Genomic DNA, 18899 nt, shown 5'->3' on the forward strand with positions numbered 1-18899 from the left:
TGCCTATTGAACCTTGCATGCCCCTCTAGAGTGATCAGTCAAAAACAGTGGTCAGACGTTATTATTGCTGCTGTCTCAGTTCTAATTAGGAGAAAGGCTTCTTCCTCTCGGGGCTCTCTCTATGCTGGGTGTCAAAGACCTCATGAACTCTCATTTCCTCTGTCACTCCTGCTACGACTACAGCAACCTCTTAACTCTGAGCCTCTCTCCCTGAATAAAAGAGCCAGTTGCCTCAGGAAGCCAGAAACTCAGTGACATCATTAAGTGTGCTACATCTCCTCTGTCCATTCAGTTCATGCGGGTTATTGAGCCTTCCTGATGGCTGCAGGGTGTGTGCTCATTTCATGGAGATGCTGTGGATGTGGAATTATTCCTCCAGCCATTCTTTCCCTCCTATTATAAAGATTATTCTAAAATTGGACATTACCAGCCTTATTTAAAAATGAATCTGACTCATTAGAGAAGAGGATTAGACTATATATAAGCATGTTTCAAAACAGAGATATTGTACTTTTATTCTCATTTTTTGACAAAAATTCTTTGGGGAAAGCGAGAACAGAATTACACTCACCTGACAGCCTCTCTTCTCGATTTCATTGATGCATTTGCTTATAAGAAGTGGTACCATCAGCCCTGTATTTTCCCTCTCCACCACTCGCCACACCTCCACACCAAACACCTGTGGCTCCCTGTCTCCATCTGGACCACCGTTCAATGAGTTCTGCCACTGCTCCATCAGACTCAGCTTGACATAGATAACCCCACGTGGCTCCAGCTTTACCGCCAGCTGGTGGGAACGTGTCACTCTGAAGAGAGCAGGCAGTACTACTGTGCCATGGCAGCAAACGCGGTGGCGTCTGGGTGTGGGCTCCCAGCTGAACACTACCAGCTTCAGATGTTGGGCATTCTCCAGCTCAATGTTGAAGGTGTGGTCCATATCTAAAAAGGTCGTTCGACAGGTGAGGAGAGCGGTTCGTGCTTTGTTAACTGAGTCCACCTGGATAGCACAGTAGACATCTCTAGAGTCAATACGTGGGGGTTTGAGGTCCTCTGCACCATAAAAATGCAGACTCATCAGCCCTGAGATGTACTGGCTGCACTTGGGCTGCTCTGAGAAGCTGTAATGACGGAAAGCATCAATGTCCAGCTCTGTACCGTTGATTCTGGAGTTTCCACCTCCTCCTTCTGTATCCTTGCCTTTTCCTCCCTTCCCCTCTCCAGACCCATGTTTGCCAGATTTGGCTACCAGCTCTGGTGAGTCACCATCGCTGAGGTAGCCACCTTTGCTGGCAGACTTTGAGCTACCACTGCTTTTCTTCTTATAAAAGCTGTGCTGTGTGGACACACTGCTATCAAGGTGGTAGCGTGAGATCACATTACGGCTAGCCTGCCCACCTCCAGATGAAGCTAACCGAGGAGGCCCTGAAGTCTGCAAGACAACCTCTGACCCACTGCCATTTGCTTTTGGAGAATGGGCCCTCGGTTCTAGCTGACTGCTTCCATTGCTGCTGCTGTTGTTTTGGGTCCCCTTGACGCTGAGCTTACGGCTTAGCTCTGGGAGTTTCTTCATCTTCATGGAGATCTTCCTGACGGTACGTGGGGACTTGATCTTGTCTGGGAAGGACCAGTTGATTGAGCTGCTCTTCTTGGCCGGGTTTGGGCTGGAGGGAGGTGAAAAGCTGGCGGCGTTGGGGAGGTCAAGACAATCTACAAAGGAAATGACAGGACAAGAGAAAATGTGATTATTCTTTGTTTGTATTTTCATGTTTATTTAGTCATTAAGGTTGTATTGGTACCATACAGGTGCAGGAATAGGGAGTGCAGAGTTTGTGTAGTACTGAAAGAAATAGACAGGTAACCATCAGTCACAAATTCTTTAGGTCACTGGTTCCCCAGGATAATTTTACTTAAATATAGACAGGAAAAAAATATTTAAAATCAAAGGCGTGAGCCATAATTTACAGGAAAGTGCTACACCCCCACAGCACATCATCAAGTGATTAGGTTTACATGAAACCCAGTAATCCAGTGACAGACACATTTGGGAGGCAACGCTTCATATAAACACTTCAGCACTTTATAATACAGCTACAGTCTATATATGTAGACCCAAGCTATGTTCAAGATAATTAATGGTTATGATGAAAAGGATTGCTGAAACGGATGTAATATGAAAAATTTTAATATCTTTCTGAGGCCTCTTTGCAATATGTTGTATTAATTCAACTAAGCACGATGGAAGTTTTTGTGGAATCTCATTACTCTTCCCAAAAAAAAAAAAAAAGCAGGGAAATGTCCTTCCGGAGACAGCAGCTGCTTCATGGCTGAGGTAGAATTACTCAGTCATTATTCAAGCTGGAAGATATCCATTTGGGGTTGACCTTGTAGGCAGCTCTCGCCTACCTTGATGTCTAAATGAACATGAAAATTTCTGTGTCTATAGAGTGTCTGACAACCACTGTTTAGTCTACAGAACTTAAGCTTTCATCATAATTTTAGTGTATGGTAAATAATTCAAATACTGCAGTAGAATTTAAGTTCAATACGGACACAGCTTTTAAGACTAATGTGTTACCAGTTGCCAGTAACCAGTTTTGGTCTCTTGCTATGAACTTAAACAGTTATTCCCTACCAGTACTAATATTAGTCACTCTGTCTCCTCTCTATCCTCTGGGTCTGTCTAAGCTTTCTTGGTTAAAATAGCTGACTGTATCTGAAAGCAATGCCAATGACTGACAAAAAAATCAAAAGAATTAGCTGAAAGCTCTGCTATCAGGAACTGACAACACAAGCCACTCCTTTCAGATCCAGGAATCTGATTCATAGTTCATTTGAATTTTGAACACTTGTACTGACAACAGCACATTTGCATATTCTTTCTATTGGTATCTACACCTTTGGTCTGAATTCAGGTCCACACAGCCAAACACACTGTCATCTTCCAAGCCCCAAAAATCTACCTGGCATAAAAACGGAAAGAGCTGACACAGAGTCAGCTACGATTTGAGTGATTAAAGTGGAATATGTCAAATTATGAGCATCCTTCCTAGTCTGCCCTACAGGAAGCTTGAACCTGACTTAAATAACTATTTTCTGCTTTCAGCACTCCTTTAACAAGGCTTACCTCCTTTTTTTAACTAAAGAGGTGATAACTCACTGCATGGGTCAAGGAAGATTAAAGCTGAAACACATGATTCAGAGAAGGAATTTACTTTTTGAAGGTCTTTTGATGAGTGTTTTTAGATCTGGCCTAGATATTAAGCAATACGAGTGAATAGCTCCTCAGTGTTGGGAGTGAGAAGCTATTCAACCCATTCACACTATGAATTGTATTGAGTTGAGATTCCTTGTTTAAGCCACTAATGTATTTTTTGTTTTGAATGGCTAATTACTTTCTCTGAATAAATTCTGGAAACAAATAGTGATGTAAGAGACAAATATGGAGAGAGCGACAAAGTGAACAGAGGAAGAAGCAGAGAGCGCCTGATCCTGCCAACATCACCAGTTCTATTTTTCTGAGGGAACCCGCTGTGCTATTCTGGGGTGAGGGCCCACGGGTGAAAAGAGGGAGGCAGAGGAGGTGCAACAGGATGGAGAGAAGGGTAAGATGGGGGGCAGGAGCAGGGCAGGGTGTAGCCGACAGATGAGGGACAAAGGCGCCCCTTGTCCAGGCACTCCGAGGTCTAGATGGTCGACTGGAAGGCTGGCAAGCCCACTGGTGAATGTACAAAATGAACACGGCTGTTCTCTCACATTCCTCATCAAACCATGTTTACACTCCTTTTAGCCCAGCTGAGTAGCCTTCCTTGTCACAGCTTCCTGCCTATAATAGACATAGAGGTGCTCTAAGATGGGAAAAAACGGGTGGAGACCACTGGTAGTGCAAATACACCAAACATCAGGGGTCGTATACAGAGAGCGTTTGGGAGGATTTTACAAGTGAAATTCCTCATACATGTAAAAACAGATCACTCATTTTGTTCTCTTATAATCTGATTTACAGTACGGATCAGATAGAGTACAACTAGAACCCGTATTATATTGAACCCACGGGTTTTTGTGCGCAATAGTGTATTTGGTAAACATGCATTTAATACAGGCTGTTCATAAACAGTGAGAATTGTCAGTTAATTTACAGTAAAAACAATCCTGTCTCTTGTTTAAAGTGGTAACAATACATCCACAGGAAAACAACACATGCCAGACAATATCCTCGCTAAAATAGGCCTATGGCTATTTGTTTTACAACACTTTATATAAGACTGAGCATATATCTGATTAAGGAAAGTAACTGTGCCGTTGCTGTCCAGACAATGCTTGTACTACTAGAACCAAACATGGTATTACATTAATTATAATATTGTAGATTCTGCTAATCTCTTAGTTTGGGCAGCCTCAACATGTTCAAGTTAAGCTTGAAGGCAAAATGCACCAGCGTCAAAAGATTTATATGAGAAATATCTGAGCAAGATTTTATAAACAAGGATATTTTTAATAGTTGTGTAGGAGCATCATGATTAGTGTTTATAATATCAGTGATATTTAAAACCGAAATATTGACATTGTGTTATTAACACAGATAGATGATATTAGTTACAGACCTTTACGCGGCACCCGCGCACACGTCTTGAGTTTTGAATTTGAATGAAAAAGTTTGTTTCCAATCAAACTGTTATCCCAGTAATTATTGAACTTGTGCCAGTGCAGTAAGGACAGCTGTTGCATCACTGCTGAATTAAAACACAGGACAGTAGAAACACACCAGCCACGTTTTATGACCTACATTAGCTCATTTACCTGACTAACAAATGCATTCAGTAATAGCCTTCTAGAGCGAGAATCATCAGCTCTCTGCTGCTGTCACATTCTTTGGATAACCAACATGGACCGAGGCAACACACACTAATCCTAAAGGTAATAACACTTGCACTGTATGACTGTGGCACATACACACACATGAAAGCAGTGCCCTCTGTAGCCTCTGGCCTTGTGGCAGCAGCCAGCGGGGTAACGTGACACCTCACAAGCTTAGGTTCAGGGGCGATGACTTGACACCCAGCCCTCCAGGGCCATGTTCTTAGGTCAAAGGGCAAAAGGTCTGCATTCCTCTGGAGGACACCTGAGCTGGCTAACTGTGTCAACCGCCAACATTTTATCATGCACATGCACCCAGTGTATTACTGTAACACAAAGCAAGAGTGCTTTCATAAAAACACACATAAGCACATGCCCTTCCTGATCCTGCTGCCCTCAGCCACTGACACCTCTTAACAAAGCTCAGGAATTTATGACAATGCTTTATCACAGTACTGGCACCAGACAGGTGTAAGAATAGGGAGTGTAGGGTGTGTGTACAGGCGAGGGAAAAACAGTTCACTGCCAAATACAACTGACAGCAGACACAAGATTACCAAGATGGAAATAATAGCGAGATAATATGAAGTGTATTGCAATTAAACAATTATCAGGCACCTGGTCAGCAAGAATGTGAGACCGTGTGTATTAGCGGTGTGTGTCTGACAGTGAACATGAGAAAAACTATTTGCTCTGCATACACTCTGATAAGCCTTGGAGGGAGACAATAATCTGGAGTTCAAGATTGTAAAATTGCTGGTATTCACTTGAGTGCATGTGCCAAATGTGCGTGTGTTAAATGTTGAAACAAAAAGAACCAGAGTGTGCTGACAAACAAGGGGAGTGTAAATAAACTGGTGAATGGCATACTTGTCCTGTAGTTTCTTTACTCGGTGACCGAAGCTCAGCTTTAAGCCGCTTCCTCTCCCCCTTGGCTCCAAATCATTCGGTGTTGGAAGGCCTTTCAGCGGCTGCAGGAGCAGGGCCGTTTCATTACAATGGTTACAAAACCTCTGCTAATATATCCAAGCATGCAGTCCTCCTCGCTAGCACAACATGGCCCCCTGCCAAAGCACTCCTCATGTAGCCTCACTCGCCTACCGCTGCCGGCCTTTTCTTCCTCAGCTGTAACTCAAATGACAGAGAGGCTGCTAATTCTAGTCAGCCTGCAGCCACATCGGTCTCACTACACTGCCTCGAGTGAAAAACATACTAGAAGATATGTGGTAACAGTTGACATGCAACTCCTTTTTATCTAAAAAAAACGACTGCACAGATAAAGTAAATGCAGTAAATAAAGATCAGAATATAAATAGAGATGAATTGCTAAGTTCATCACACAGGGTAAGTGAAGAACGTTACTCAGAGACTAAGTGATTTGATAGCAAAGAATAACACAGCTAAAGCAAGAATGAGAGAGAGTGCCGCTACTAGCATCAGAATTAAATTTCATTCATGGACGTAACCACCGTGAAATCACCATTTCACTTGTGGGAGGTTTTTTTTGAAAGTTCAATGTTAGCATTTTGGCAGCCGCCATATTTTGGGGGGCTAGAAATGACCATTATTGGAAAAGAGGGCAGAATGCTGAGGTATCAACTAAAGCTAGCAACTACAGCTGTACCATACTGTCCACAATAATGCCGTGGTTATCAATGATATGGCAACACCATGAGTTTACGCTGACTGGAAGCAGCCTGCCAGCATACAATGATGATTTAGTACCTAAGAAGGAAGCCACCACGATAACCCCCAACAAAGCGTGAGAGAACAAACAAATTATTACCATTTGGGACAGAAGCAGAAGAACACAGAGTCATCAATGATAGTAGCTCATTGGATAAAAAAGAATAGAAAACTGCTCTCACTTTGTTTGCTCTAATGCTGCTGCTGCTTTATGATAGCGCCGGTAAGTGATAAAACATTGTTCAGTGTTTTTTTTTCTTGGTTTCTCCGAATGTGGCCCACAAATAGGCCCTTATTTTCCCAGGTGGATGCACTGGGTGGATCCTTCATGGTCCACTTGATCCCAAGATTGGTAACTGTTGTTTTTTTTAATTTTTTGAAAAAATAGCAATGGTTCAAGCAAAGTGGTCTAAGAATTCTCTTTTAAAAAGTAAGTATTGTATTTCATATCACTCAAATATCCACCAGTACAAATGTTGAAATAACAAAGAAGTGTAAATTTTGCTAAAGGTATTGGTTATGCGAGTTGCTACTTGATGCAGTTCAAGTCCTACATGCTTTAAAAGAATTTAGTTTATAATGTAAGTGGGTCAAAAGCTGACTTTGATCGTACCTAGATTTAATCCTAATTTATACCAACAATACATCCTGGTTTTAACTCAGCTGAATATCACACACACATAACTGCTAATTAAGAAACTAACAGAGGAAACTTAGCTAAGCTATGTAAGAAACTAATAAAATATTAGAAATTTATTGCCAAAACATACAAACTTCACTGCAGAACACATTATTTTTCTGATAATTCTAGTTTTTAAAAGTTAAAATGATGGTCAAGAGGTATAGCACAGTGACTCAAATTTACATAGGTGAAGCCTAAGACAGCTACCAGCCACCGTCCACCGTCTGCTGACACAAACAACCCATTCGGTCACAAACAGGAGCTGAAGTGTGAGAGAAGGTCAAACGCTACACTCAAATTAGCTATCCTGTTTAAGGAGCCGAATTATTTAATTGGACAGCACTGTGTTCATAGAGTCAGATAATTAATTATGAAGCAATACAATTAATTATTCCTTGTGAGGATTTTTTACTTTTAATATAATATATGAGCTTTGTTTAGACTTCTGCTTGGGAGAAAACTATCAAGATTAAGACATTAGATAGCTATGCTCTGGAAAAAGTTTTGAATTTTTGTAGTTGGAAGAAAACTACTTAAAGAAAGCTTTACGACTCTTAGAAAAGAGTCGTAAAGCTCTATGAACTACCTTTGTGTGACTTATGACCTCCAATTTATGTATATTTAGTTACAGTATATAAAAATTGTCCTTTCACTAATGTTTTCTCCCCTAAAAGCAGAGACCAGAAAAGTTTTCCACAGCTACTCTGGTGCTGAAATGAAGAACAGAGCAGAAAGAAAGAGCTATGAGAAAACTATGTGACCTTAACTTCACATCTAACATCCGGCTAAGGAATCTGTTCTGGTTTTGAAGTGCAGCCCTCACAAAGTTGTTGACTTCCTCCAGACCCAACCATGCAATCGTCAGCATAGATTAGGTTCCCAGTTTCAGCTCAGAGGCGTGAGCTCTCTGTAACTTGCAACCAGGGCCAACTTTCAAACTCAACTGCCAGTGTGACCAAAACATCCCCCAGAAATAGCTCTGATCCCATTCTGAGTGCTGGCCAAGTCAGATTCCCCAAACAGGCGCTAAAGGGAACAGCAGATTGGGAACACAGCAAGCTCACCACCCCCAAAGTCCATCAATCATTATTCTCCATACAAATAGAGCATTGAAATGGACAAAAAGTCACTCAATAGGCAGCACACGAGGAGTCTGGAGTGTATCCGGTGAGGGGAAAAAGAACCAGCCAGCCGAACAGAAGAAAACCATAGTCGCAAAGAGTCATCTACATCTGCACGGCTTCATTAATTCAACAGATGCCCCTATTCACACTCAATCAATGAAGGGACTGTCAAATTTCTAACCCGGCAGATAAAGTGGTGTCTGTACGGTCTCATTTTCACAATGAATTGGAAACAGAAAACAGAAAAGATGAAAATAGTTGAGAGTGACAGAGAGGCTGGACTGAAGAAGTCTGCGGCAGCACTCTTTTATTTTTTTTGTTGTAGTTAAAACCTTTGTAAATCCGAGATCAAAGACAAATATATCGTAAGTGGCATGGGCACATTTAGAAAATGTGGCCACCCAACCCATTATGTGGTAACTTAAACACAAACACAGTAGCTGTGATAAAAGATATGGCACATGGTGGCGGTTATAGTGATGTTACTACCAACAAACACGTGTCTTTGCTGAGGTTTAGTTAAACATATTATTACCTATGAAGAGCCACAGTAACATACAAATTGCTATAACTATGTTGGAGGAGGTTTAAGCCCATTAAGTTTAAACCCTTTAAAATGTGGAGTCCAAGACCACATTTTTAATAACGCTGGGGGAGGGAGAGATGGGAATGGTCACAACGGTAAAGCTGAGGCTTCGAAACCGCTCTTCAAAAACCAACAGCTGATGCTACAGTAAACCCTCTAATCCAAATATAGTCTCTGTAAACTCCAAAAATAAGCAAGACAAAATGGTCAGTATTGGGATTCAGAATTCTGGACCACAAACCAATAGGCAACATGATGGTGGTGATGCCAAAAAACCTTTACACACAATCTATAATAAACACTGAAAACAGGCAAAAAAAGCAACTTCAACCGGCTCCGTTCAACAGAAAAGAAATCTGCTTACCAACACTTCTGAAGCTAGACATTTCTGCCTGTTCACAATCTTCCAGCTAAGTTGACCTGAAGAGTTGGAGAGTAATCAATCAATCTTCCCACTCTGCAAAATTGTGGAAGGACTGCAAGCAATCGACGGCAACCACATGAAAAAAGTGCCGATGCGTTTCCCTCAAAGCTATAAAATGCCAAAGTAAGTAATATGTTGATCAATAATCTTCCAGATTCACCAGATACTCACTGATAATTGTGTGCTATAACACAGATTAATGCACTTAGCGCTTTGAGGTCAGTGATGAAGCAGGTCACTCACCCAGGAAACAATGTTAGTCAATATGAGCTGGAAAGAAAATCTGACATAATTTAAAAAACACCAAAAAACTGTTTTGGTCATTATCTGGGTCCCTTACAGGCTTAGGTGAATTGAAGGCGGCTGTTGTCCTTTTTGCTGCCCACCATCCCCCAGCACTGCCTACCAGTTTAAAGTGGAGGAGGAGTGCTGTGTCATTCTGCAGCCCTAATGCACATAGCAATTTCTGAAGGGAGAGGAGGTTTCTAACTAAAGATGAAGAAAGACAGCGAAGGAAAGAAAGCTAAACTAAAGGTCCCACTGCATCCACAATGAATAATCAACCAGTAGCCAGTGAGTGTTTCCTCTCTGATGACACGTACTCGAGCATGTTGCTCTTTTTTTTTTGCGGCGGAGTGTGGGATGGCGTCGACAAACCCACAGGAATCAATTGCAAAGTCAACAGGCAGCAGAGAGGGAGGCAGTTCCGGAGCGGGAGGGGGGGAAAAACAACACTGCTGTTCCCTTGTCTCGTTTTCAGGCAACAAGTAAACCAACAGTATCGCACACCTTCTACTGACTGCTCCAAAACTGCATTACGGGATGTAAATGAGGAACAGGTCTTTGAATAGTAGCATGTTGCTGAACATTGGAAAAAAATCTACTGAACAAAGGAGTCTGGCCTCCACTTATGTCCACTCGTCTGCTTATCCAGTTTCCTCTGCGCTGCAAAATGGCAAAATCGGTCTGACAATGAAAGGTGCACCAAAAAAAGAAGCTTAAATTTAATTAGTGCAGCATGATTAGTGCTTTTCCTGGGCTGGTACACTGAGCCTCATTCTGATTTAATCCTAATCCTACAAGGAAAGTCTCTCAGGGCAGAGAGTTTTGCTGAGCCACATGTGATGTCAGCAAGAGCCAGGATGAAGGAGTTTATCATACGCCAATCAAAACCTGTGTCCTTGTCAAGAGCACATTTGTTAGCCCTCACCAAGAGCTCAACGTCTCAGTGATCATGGTTTTAACTCTTAAAAAGCTGGTGTAGCCGTGGAGGGAAAGGTTTCTACTGGGTTTGTTAAGATTTCTTCGTCCCTGCTGTGGAACTCTTGCTGAGAACGCTAAAGCTGAAGCATTAGATTTCCAAACCCAAAGCATTTAGCCTGTTTTTGTGCTCACACAGCTAGAAAAAAATGGCTGTTGCGTGCCACAGAAAAGCGTTGTCAAAAGTTGTAATTATAGGCTCAGCTCAAGATGTGCCAATTGGTTCAAACTACCATGTTGCCACATCACAGAGAACAAAAAGTCGGAAGTTAGAAAAAACAGACCGGGGCTTATTAAGAGACAGGGAGCCGTGTGCTGGCTGTCATCATCATGTCGTCGCTGTAGAGCAGAGTTGTCAACGACTTTCAAGCACACGAGTAAATAAAAAGCGCAGCAAGTGAAAAAGGCAGAAGGCTACGATTCATTTATTTCTGCAAATAAATCTTTAGGTCTTGAAGTTGTTTTCTTGAGGAGAGGTGTTTCAATGAGCCATAATATACAAAGTTCACAGCCCTCTGTGTGTGTGTGAGTGTATTAGCTGGAATAACAAGTAAATTGATATTCTTTCCTCTCAGGAATGAATTAGCCAGGAGGAATGAATTCCTCTGTCTGTCTAAGTTTAACTTATGAGGGACACTGATATGCAGCGATGAGACTTGACAGCCGTGGCTCCTGTCTCGAAAGAGAAAGAAGAAGAAACTCTCCTTGTCTGGCTGTTTATCACAAACTTTTGATTTATGTTAATTGAAATTTTGAGAGTTTAAAACTTTGAGTTGCCAATTTGGATGAAAGGTTGTAGCGCTAAGTTTAATTTAATCACTTTAAAATCAATTTGTGATATTGACCAATTGGTATAAAATTAACTTTAACAAGATTTTGAGAGGAATTTCAGATTGCCTTTCTTAGTGCACTATTTTTTTTTATTACACACTCCAGCACTTATAGGTGATATACTAATTTCTATTTGTAAGAGCTTAGCAGAGCTGGTAGCTGTTGAGCTAAAAAAAGTCTGTTTATCTGTTGACTGGTAACATTGTCAACACTAACTTTGATTAGTGCTCAAGGTGTGCACAACCACAAAAATCTGCCGAGAGAAACTGGCAAAGCGACAAAGAGTGTAATTGGCCTTCAAGCATCAACCAGAGAAAATTACTGGGAACAAGTGAGTAAAGAAGCTGATGAAAAGCAGGAAGTGAAGTTAGAATGTGGGAAGGTGTGGGTGTCTTTTTTTTCTGCCTTACCTGTGGGTCTGCTGCTGGAAGGCCCCCCCTCCTCCTGAGGTTTGCACGCGAGCATCTGCCTGTTCGTATGTAGTACCTCTGTGGAATGCACAGCATTCCCCTGACTTGCATCTCCTGAACCGCCACCAAGGCTTTCCACAAGGGCCTCTGGCCCACCACAGCCGGATCCATCTAGGGTCTTTCCACCATGAACCAAATCAGTCCCTTTGCTGGACGTCCTCTGGGGTTCACCTCGAGGAGGGGCGGTCAGCCCTCGGGAGCGTTGGTCAGAATTGTTATGCTCATCTTCCTCAGGTATGGGATTGTACCAAATTTCCCCTTCATCATCGGCATCGTTTTCTTCAGCTGGGTCCATGCTATGAGGGTGAGGAGACACTTTTGCCGGACTAACGCTGACCTAAAACGACACATTTTCTTGTTAAACTTTGCCAGAAAACTGCTGGTTGCATTTCTGCATTAGTATAAGACTTAATGGGAAATTAGGCTTATTTAACTAGTTAGCTCAACTTAGAATAAACTTTGGAAGCATCTAGCTACACAGTTTCAGATTCTCAGGTTACCTCATTATATCATTTGGGGGTTTATTATCTTTTATCTTTGGGACTATTTCTTTGTTTGTAGCCTTAAATGAATTCGGATAGAGCCAGGCTAGCTGTATGTCTTTTTAGCTAAGCTAAGCTAACTGGCCAACTCTTGCTTGATCTGTAGCTTATCCTTTTAAAAAGAGAGACTTCGAGGCTAACCTGAGGCAGCTGCAGGCGAACCGGCCGAGGGGGTGCTCCCCTTGAGGGCCTCAGGTGGTCTGGGGAGGGACAAGGAGAAGGAAGTGGCTGATGGAAACCCTGGCTGCCCTCCTCGTCAGCTCCCAGCATTCCCTGAAGCTCATCCTTAGTGCACTGATTCTTCCCAAGGGAGCTCTGCTGCAACCAGTTGCGCTTCTTGGAGACAGTGATGGTGGTGAGCTGTGGCCTCCATGATGAACTCTCGTTGGTCCTGCCCGCCTCTCGGCTATTAGCACAGGAGGTCTGGACATTCTCAATGAAAGCTGAGGGAAGCAAGAGTGAAGAGAGTTACAGCCTCATGCCAGGAGACAACTAATTTTCATCCTGATCACTATCATTTAAGTAATTTCTAAACTGCATTGAATTACAGGAACTGATCTCAGGCTATTCATGTCATGACAAGATGAAGAAAACATCTGTATCAAAAAACCACAGGTGAGGAAATGTGATATTTTACTATAAGCTTTTAGATTTCATCTCGTCTCTCTCTCGTCTGTGTTTTGGAGCCACATCTTTGATTTGTCTCGTTTGATTTCCCTGCTTTATGACTTTTGGATGGACCATCGTTAAATAGCTTTTATACCCAAAGTCAAACTTTCAATCACACCACCACAATCCCCTGCAGCACCTCAGCTTTTTTTTTAACCTCATCTTTAGCATCCTATTTCATGTGAGCTTCAAGAACATGTGGGTTCTGAATTCAAAAAGGAGATGGAAGGATGTGAGAAATTGCTGGTGTTACAGCTGTGAAAATAAAGCCGAGAGGGTAGGGCGTGTGGAGAGGCTGATGGTGATATGTGCAGTGTAAAAAGGCCAAATAAGAGAGAGAGATGACGCAGTGCCTCGATGGCCCAAAGAAAGGAACAAAGGAGCTCCTGCAAGAAAGTCTCCTCCAAGCAATCAAAAAACACCTTGGCCTGTAAATCAAATGCCACGCTTTTATTTTTACAAAGGTTGCTAGCAGATGCAGCCGGAGAAAAACAACTTGTGTGCATGTGTGTGTGTGTGTGTGCATGTGTGTGTGTGACAGGGAGAGCGAGGTGCTGAGGGCAGGGTCTTGCTTGAACTTGTACAGCAGACTCGTGTAAAAGACTGTTTTGATCCTCAGCAGCTACCAGACGAGCCCCTCCGCATGCTATAATGACAACATCTCTTTTCCTCAAGGAAATACATTTCCATGCATGTCAGGCTATCCAACAAATTATAGACTTGAGAACATTTTCACTTTACAAAATCGACTTTTAACACAGGGTTTTCAGTACATACACACTTGACTGTACTATAAATATCATCCAAGAGAGGACGTTAAAATCACATGGTTTTACATTCCATAACTTCTACTTAGCAAACAAAGTTTTCCATGCTCATCATTATTATTATTATCATTGTTAACAAAAGCTTGACGGTGGGACAAAGACACAGCATTTGCTTTTCCCTGGAAGTCAACCAGGATCTCTGAACAGTGTCTCCCGTCTTTCCAGTGATCTACGGCATTATAAAGCAATTGTTGTCCCATAAACATCAATTATGTAGTTCCTCTCACCACAAAAAAAAAAAAAGACGAATGTTTTTTATGCTGCAACCGTGACACAAAGATGAATGAAATTTGGGTTTCAGATGATTTTATAAGACATTTGTGAATGCGCGCGGGCGCGCGGGGGGTCTTCAGTGTCCTGGTGGCAAGAAAAAAGTGGGAGAAATAACAACTTGGAAAAAAACAACCAATCACATCACTCTGTCTTCTCTTTCATTTCAATTAAAAGGGAACTGCAGTGGGATAGGACAGCGGTCCCCAACGCCCAACGACTCACGGACGTTACCGGTCTCTGAGTCGTTTGGTACCGGGCCGTGAGAGTTGAGGCTCAAGTGTGAAATTTATGGTTTTATCGTTTTTATCATTAACTCGGTTTCCCTGGGTTTTTTCCCATGTTATGTATAACTCAATAAATCCTCTTTGTTTTGGGTTGGTTGGTTTTATTTTGTTGTATTTATCTGCGACACCTTAAAGGCCGGTCCGTGAAAATATTGTCAGACATAAACCGGCCCGTAGTGCAAAAAAGGTTGGGGACCGCTGGTATAGGATGTAAAGCACATTTTAAGTTTTTGTTGTTTTCTTATTACTGTGTCTGGAACAGCAACATGTTTGCGTTAGCCTGGTTTGGGCTCTTTATGAGCCTGAGGTTTAGTAGTTTTAGCCTGTGCTGACTGCCAGGAGAAAGGCAAAAGTGTACTAAGCTAGTGGTGATGCACTGAGCCCCACGAGTTAATGTGTAGACCTAAGCAGCCAGCCTCTACTAATCTGCTATGGTTTATATTCAGATGTTCTGGCAGTTACTTATTACCCTTTCAACTGAGCCTGCAAAAAATCTTTTTACTTATATTTGGAAACTTATGAGGGGAAACCTTTTAGAAAGTACACTGCAATGAAGGCGGCGACTGTAAGCTATAGATTACAAAGGCGTGGACTTCAAAAAGGATTTTTTTAGCACCACGAGATGTTCAAAACTTCAGCCTCTTAAGGCTACAATTGATAGTTTGCATGAAAAACTCTAAATTGACCAGATTAATTTAAAAAAAATGGGGGTACACACATAGATTGTAGGAAAAGCAAGCGAAGGATTACTAGTGTGGAAAAGACATGATATGAGATGGAAGGAACATTTTGGCAGAATGGAGGAACGATTATAACGACCAATCCAAAGCACTGCGTGCTCAACCTGGTACCGTAAGACTACAGAGAGGTGAGACAGTTGTGCACAGAGATTTTGTCAGCATGCCATCTTCTTTAAGGGGTCTTTCATAACTGGAAGAGGAAGCGAGTTCTGACATGAACAGCATTCCAGACCACAGCTCCAGATTTACAGCCTGGCTGATGTCTCCTCGCACTGTCACACTCCTTCACATGAGTAACACCTCGCCCTGGCAAACAGCAGCCTGCTGCGTTGACTTAATAAGTGAGACTTTAGCCATTTTCACTCTTGTCACATATCAAACCGCTTAAACGCCTGCCTTCTCCTCGCAACAACAGATGCAAGGATGCATCTAATTTTAGGATTTAGCATTTCTACCACAATATCCTCAGATTTGTCTGCAGAATTTGCCTACAAAATAACAGAGAAGGTTAGCAGCATTAAGCTGTTTCTATTCTTTGTACCTACTGCTATATAGAAATTGAGCTTTACTGTACCGTACTATATTTTTAGCTGTTTGTTTGCCATTACTGTTGTTTTAATGTTCCTGCTCGATAAATGAGCTATTACTGTTAACTGCATCCATAAATAAGCCATTCCCCATGATGACTGGGTCTTGAGCTTAATGTCCTTTATCTCTGTACTGAACTATGAAAAACACTATCATCGTTAGCTGTTATTCTCCTCCTGAAGCAAGAATGTTACCAAACCTTATGACAACCACCCTGAAGGTGAACACTGGCCGTGGGTTATTAATCGCTAGAGGAGTCTTGGCCAGGCTTACCAACTGGTCTTTGAGTCGTGCTAGAAGCAACTGAAATAACCATCATACTACTACATAACACATTATGAAACAACGAAACGAAGAAAACTGGACAGCAGCTTCATCTTTCACCAACATTTTACAGCCTTCTGTTACAGAGTACACATTAACAGACCTGGAAAATAATTGTTAGCTCAAGTCTGTTTATTCAAAGTAAGGTAGGGAAAGATTTTTTGTATGTCTTGTGAAAATTAGCATTAGTGAATAAGCCCCTTTCACTCATTCCCACTTACATTGCCACATAAAGCAAGACAGCCTTCCAGAAAAACAGCTCTTTTCCTCTAGTAGCACCCAGTTGCAAAATATTTCCATACCAGAGCTAACACAGCCTGTCTGCCTCTGCCATCATTGTGTGAAGATAATGCGTTCATTGTAAGGCAAAAAAATAAATAAATCACACCTCTGACCTGAAAGTGACAGATGGTACACGGGTGCATGTCTGTGGGTGGAAATGAAGAGAAAAGGAGAGGTGGTGCACGCACTGAAAGGAGTGTTGTGTTTGTCTGAGGTGCTACGAGGAATGCACCTTCCTAAGAAAAAAAGAAAAATCTTATTTACTTGATGTGCTGCTGTGGACCTGTGCCATATGAGCCTGACAGTAGACCCAATTATATTCATGTCTAAATCTTCTGAGTGGCTGAATCTTTTTCTCTAAGACAAAGCGCTTGATCCACTTTCCCATAGGCGGTTCTTTTATTCCCTAAATTCCTTCTTTATAGAGGCTCTTCTTTTGATATGTGCAAAACACACCAGCTAGTTCTCGCCTCCGTACAGACAAAACTTTGTTGTGAATACAGAGTTTCGGAGCCTCCTTCAGAGGGAATCTTTTGCGGTGTGCCATAGATTACTGCTGACCTTCATTCGTATGCTAATGATGATTCTTGGTGTAGATTTTTCTTTTTACAGGCGGGCAGAGCTGAGATCATCCAGGGTTGCATCACATGTCAACACTTGTATCCTGCTGAGGCGTCCTGGCATCGTAGCCTATTCCTAATGGCACTTCCTCTTCGGTATGTTGGCTTGAAACCCAAAATCTTTTCTATGTAGGGCTTGTTTTCCTGTCTTATTGCTTCTGTTTAAAAGAAAAACTGATCAAATGCCCTCGAGGAAGGACGCTGTAAGATAATTACCCAATTAAGCTTGAAACACTTGCAATCCTAAGACAAGTCCCTAAAAGTAAGTGAAATGCCTTTCAGGAAAGCTCTTCAGCTCTTAAAGCTGCCACCTAATTATTACATTCTACACCAATCAGCCACAACATTAAAACCACCTGCCTCTTTGTGTAAGTCCCCCAATCTGTCACCTAAACCGGGGTTTCTCACACCTTTAGGAGCAGGAAGCCCTTGTAGAGAAGAACATTTTTAAATGCCTCTTCATAAATCCTTACATAAAAGTAGAGCCTGATTTATTAGCAAGCCGATATTATCTCTTGGTATTCCCATTTATAACAACCGATAAATGGAAAGTTAAAAAGGAATGAAATGACACTAGAAACACCCTTCAACCAACTGTTGAGGTTGCATAGTTTGTTCTCCGATATAAGCAGAGGCAGGCAGATTGTAAACCATTAAAAAATATAACAACACATGACAGATGTTGGAAATCTGTTAGTTGTTTGTGTGTCTAAAAAAAATATGCCAATATGTCAGCTGACATGGGTATATCCCACTTAATACCATGGAAAATATCATCAAATATCATGAATCATGTTAAAACTTCAGTTGGTGCTCTACATAAAAGCCTTTAACATTTTTCAACCTAAATACTTCAGACACATCATGTCTCCCCTTCTTTTGGCAAGTCTTAATTTCAGGTTTCTACTAGCCCAAAGAAAACCTGGGTAGAAGTTAACAACCCACAACATTTACCGGAGATCTGTAGTCATTCTCTGTCAATATTATGGTATCATCTGTTATCTGGCCTTCAATGAACCTCAGTTTGATTGCTGTTGTGCTTCACAGGCAATCAACAGATTGTTATGTCGCTGATAACCTGCAGTCGGACTGACCGTGCCAGGTAGAAAGACTTTCATTGCCCAACAATGTACAGGTTAACATAACATTTCAAAGTCATCCCCATGAATGCCAGGGCCCGAGGATTTCCATTGCATTGAAACAGTATGATCATTGGCATTTATTTCACCTGTCATTAGTTTTAATTTTCACTGTAGGTAGTATTGTTTAGCAGTGATCATCCCCAACTTAACCTCCTAAGACCCGAACTCTTCCACGACATGCATTTTTAATTTCTCTTTGATATTTGGGCATATTGGGGCCCGATGAATGCAAAAACAAAGAATTACCAGATTTTTTTTTTTACCTTATTTTTGTTTTTAAGAAAAATAAGAGCCACATATGAGGATATTTGTTTAAAATTTCGATAGAACAGTCGCAGGATAATGTCCTCGTAAGTGGATATCAGGCCCATGTAGAGCAAAATTGAGTATTTTGGTCTAAATAACCCAAAATGTGATGTCCACATATGTGGACGCCAGGTCCTAGGAGGTTAATGTTTGCCCCACCTCTGCAGCAGATACCGTCATCTGACTCAGACAACTCATAAAATCATCCAGGTATGAACCCAGATGCCTCAAGTTTCTCCTTCATCACCTGATCTGTCTTTAGAGCTACCATCTTCCATAAATCTGTCCATGTACAGACACCAGACAAGACAAATCACTGTGAAAAACCAAAAAACCCAGCAGCTCTGTAACAAGGTTTCTGGCATAATGCAGAAACCAAACGCCA

The 18899-nt window shown here is 41.8% G+C and overlaps 1 protein-coding gene across 1 annotated transcript in view; it reads right to left on the minus strand.

Moving 5' to 3' along the window:
- Nucleotides 1-18899, minus strand: part of syde2 (synapse defective 1, Rho GTPase, homolog 2 (C. elegans)) — a 50652-nt gene that overhangs the window by 26295 nt on the left and 5458 nt on the right. Inside the window, exons 2-4 of the mRNA XM_039601019.1 lie at nucleotides 12601-12902; nucleotides 11858-12254; nucleotides 572-1707 (exon numbers count right to left, since the gene is read on the minus strand). Of these exons, the coding sequence (XP_039456953.1) occupies nucleotides 572-1707; nucleotides 11858-12254; nucleotides 12601-12902 (1835 nt within the window). The remainder of the gene's footprint in view (nucleotides 1-571; nucleotides 1708-11857; nucleotides 12255-12600; nucleotides 12903-18899) is intronic.

The sequence above is a fragment of the Oreochromis aureus genome, linkage group 17 (genome assembly GCF_013358895.1).
Source record: "Oreochromis aureus strain Israel breed Guangdong linkage group 17, ZZ_aureus, whole genome shotgun sequence".
Lineage (NCBI taxonomy): Eukaryota > Metazoa > Chordata > Actinopteri > Cichliformes > Cichlidae > Oreochromis > Oreochromis aureus.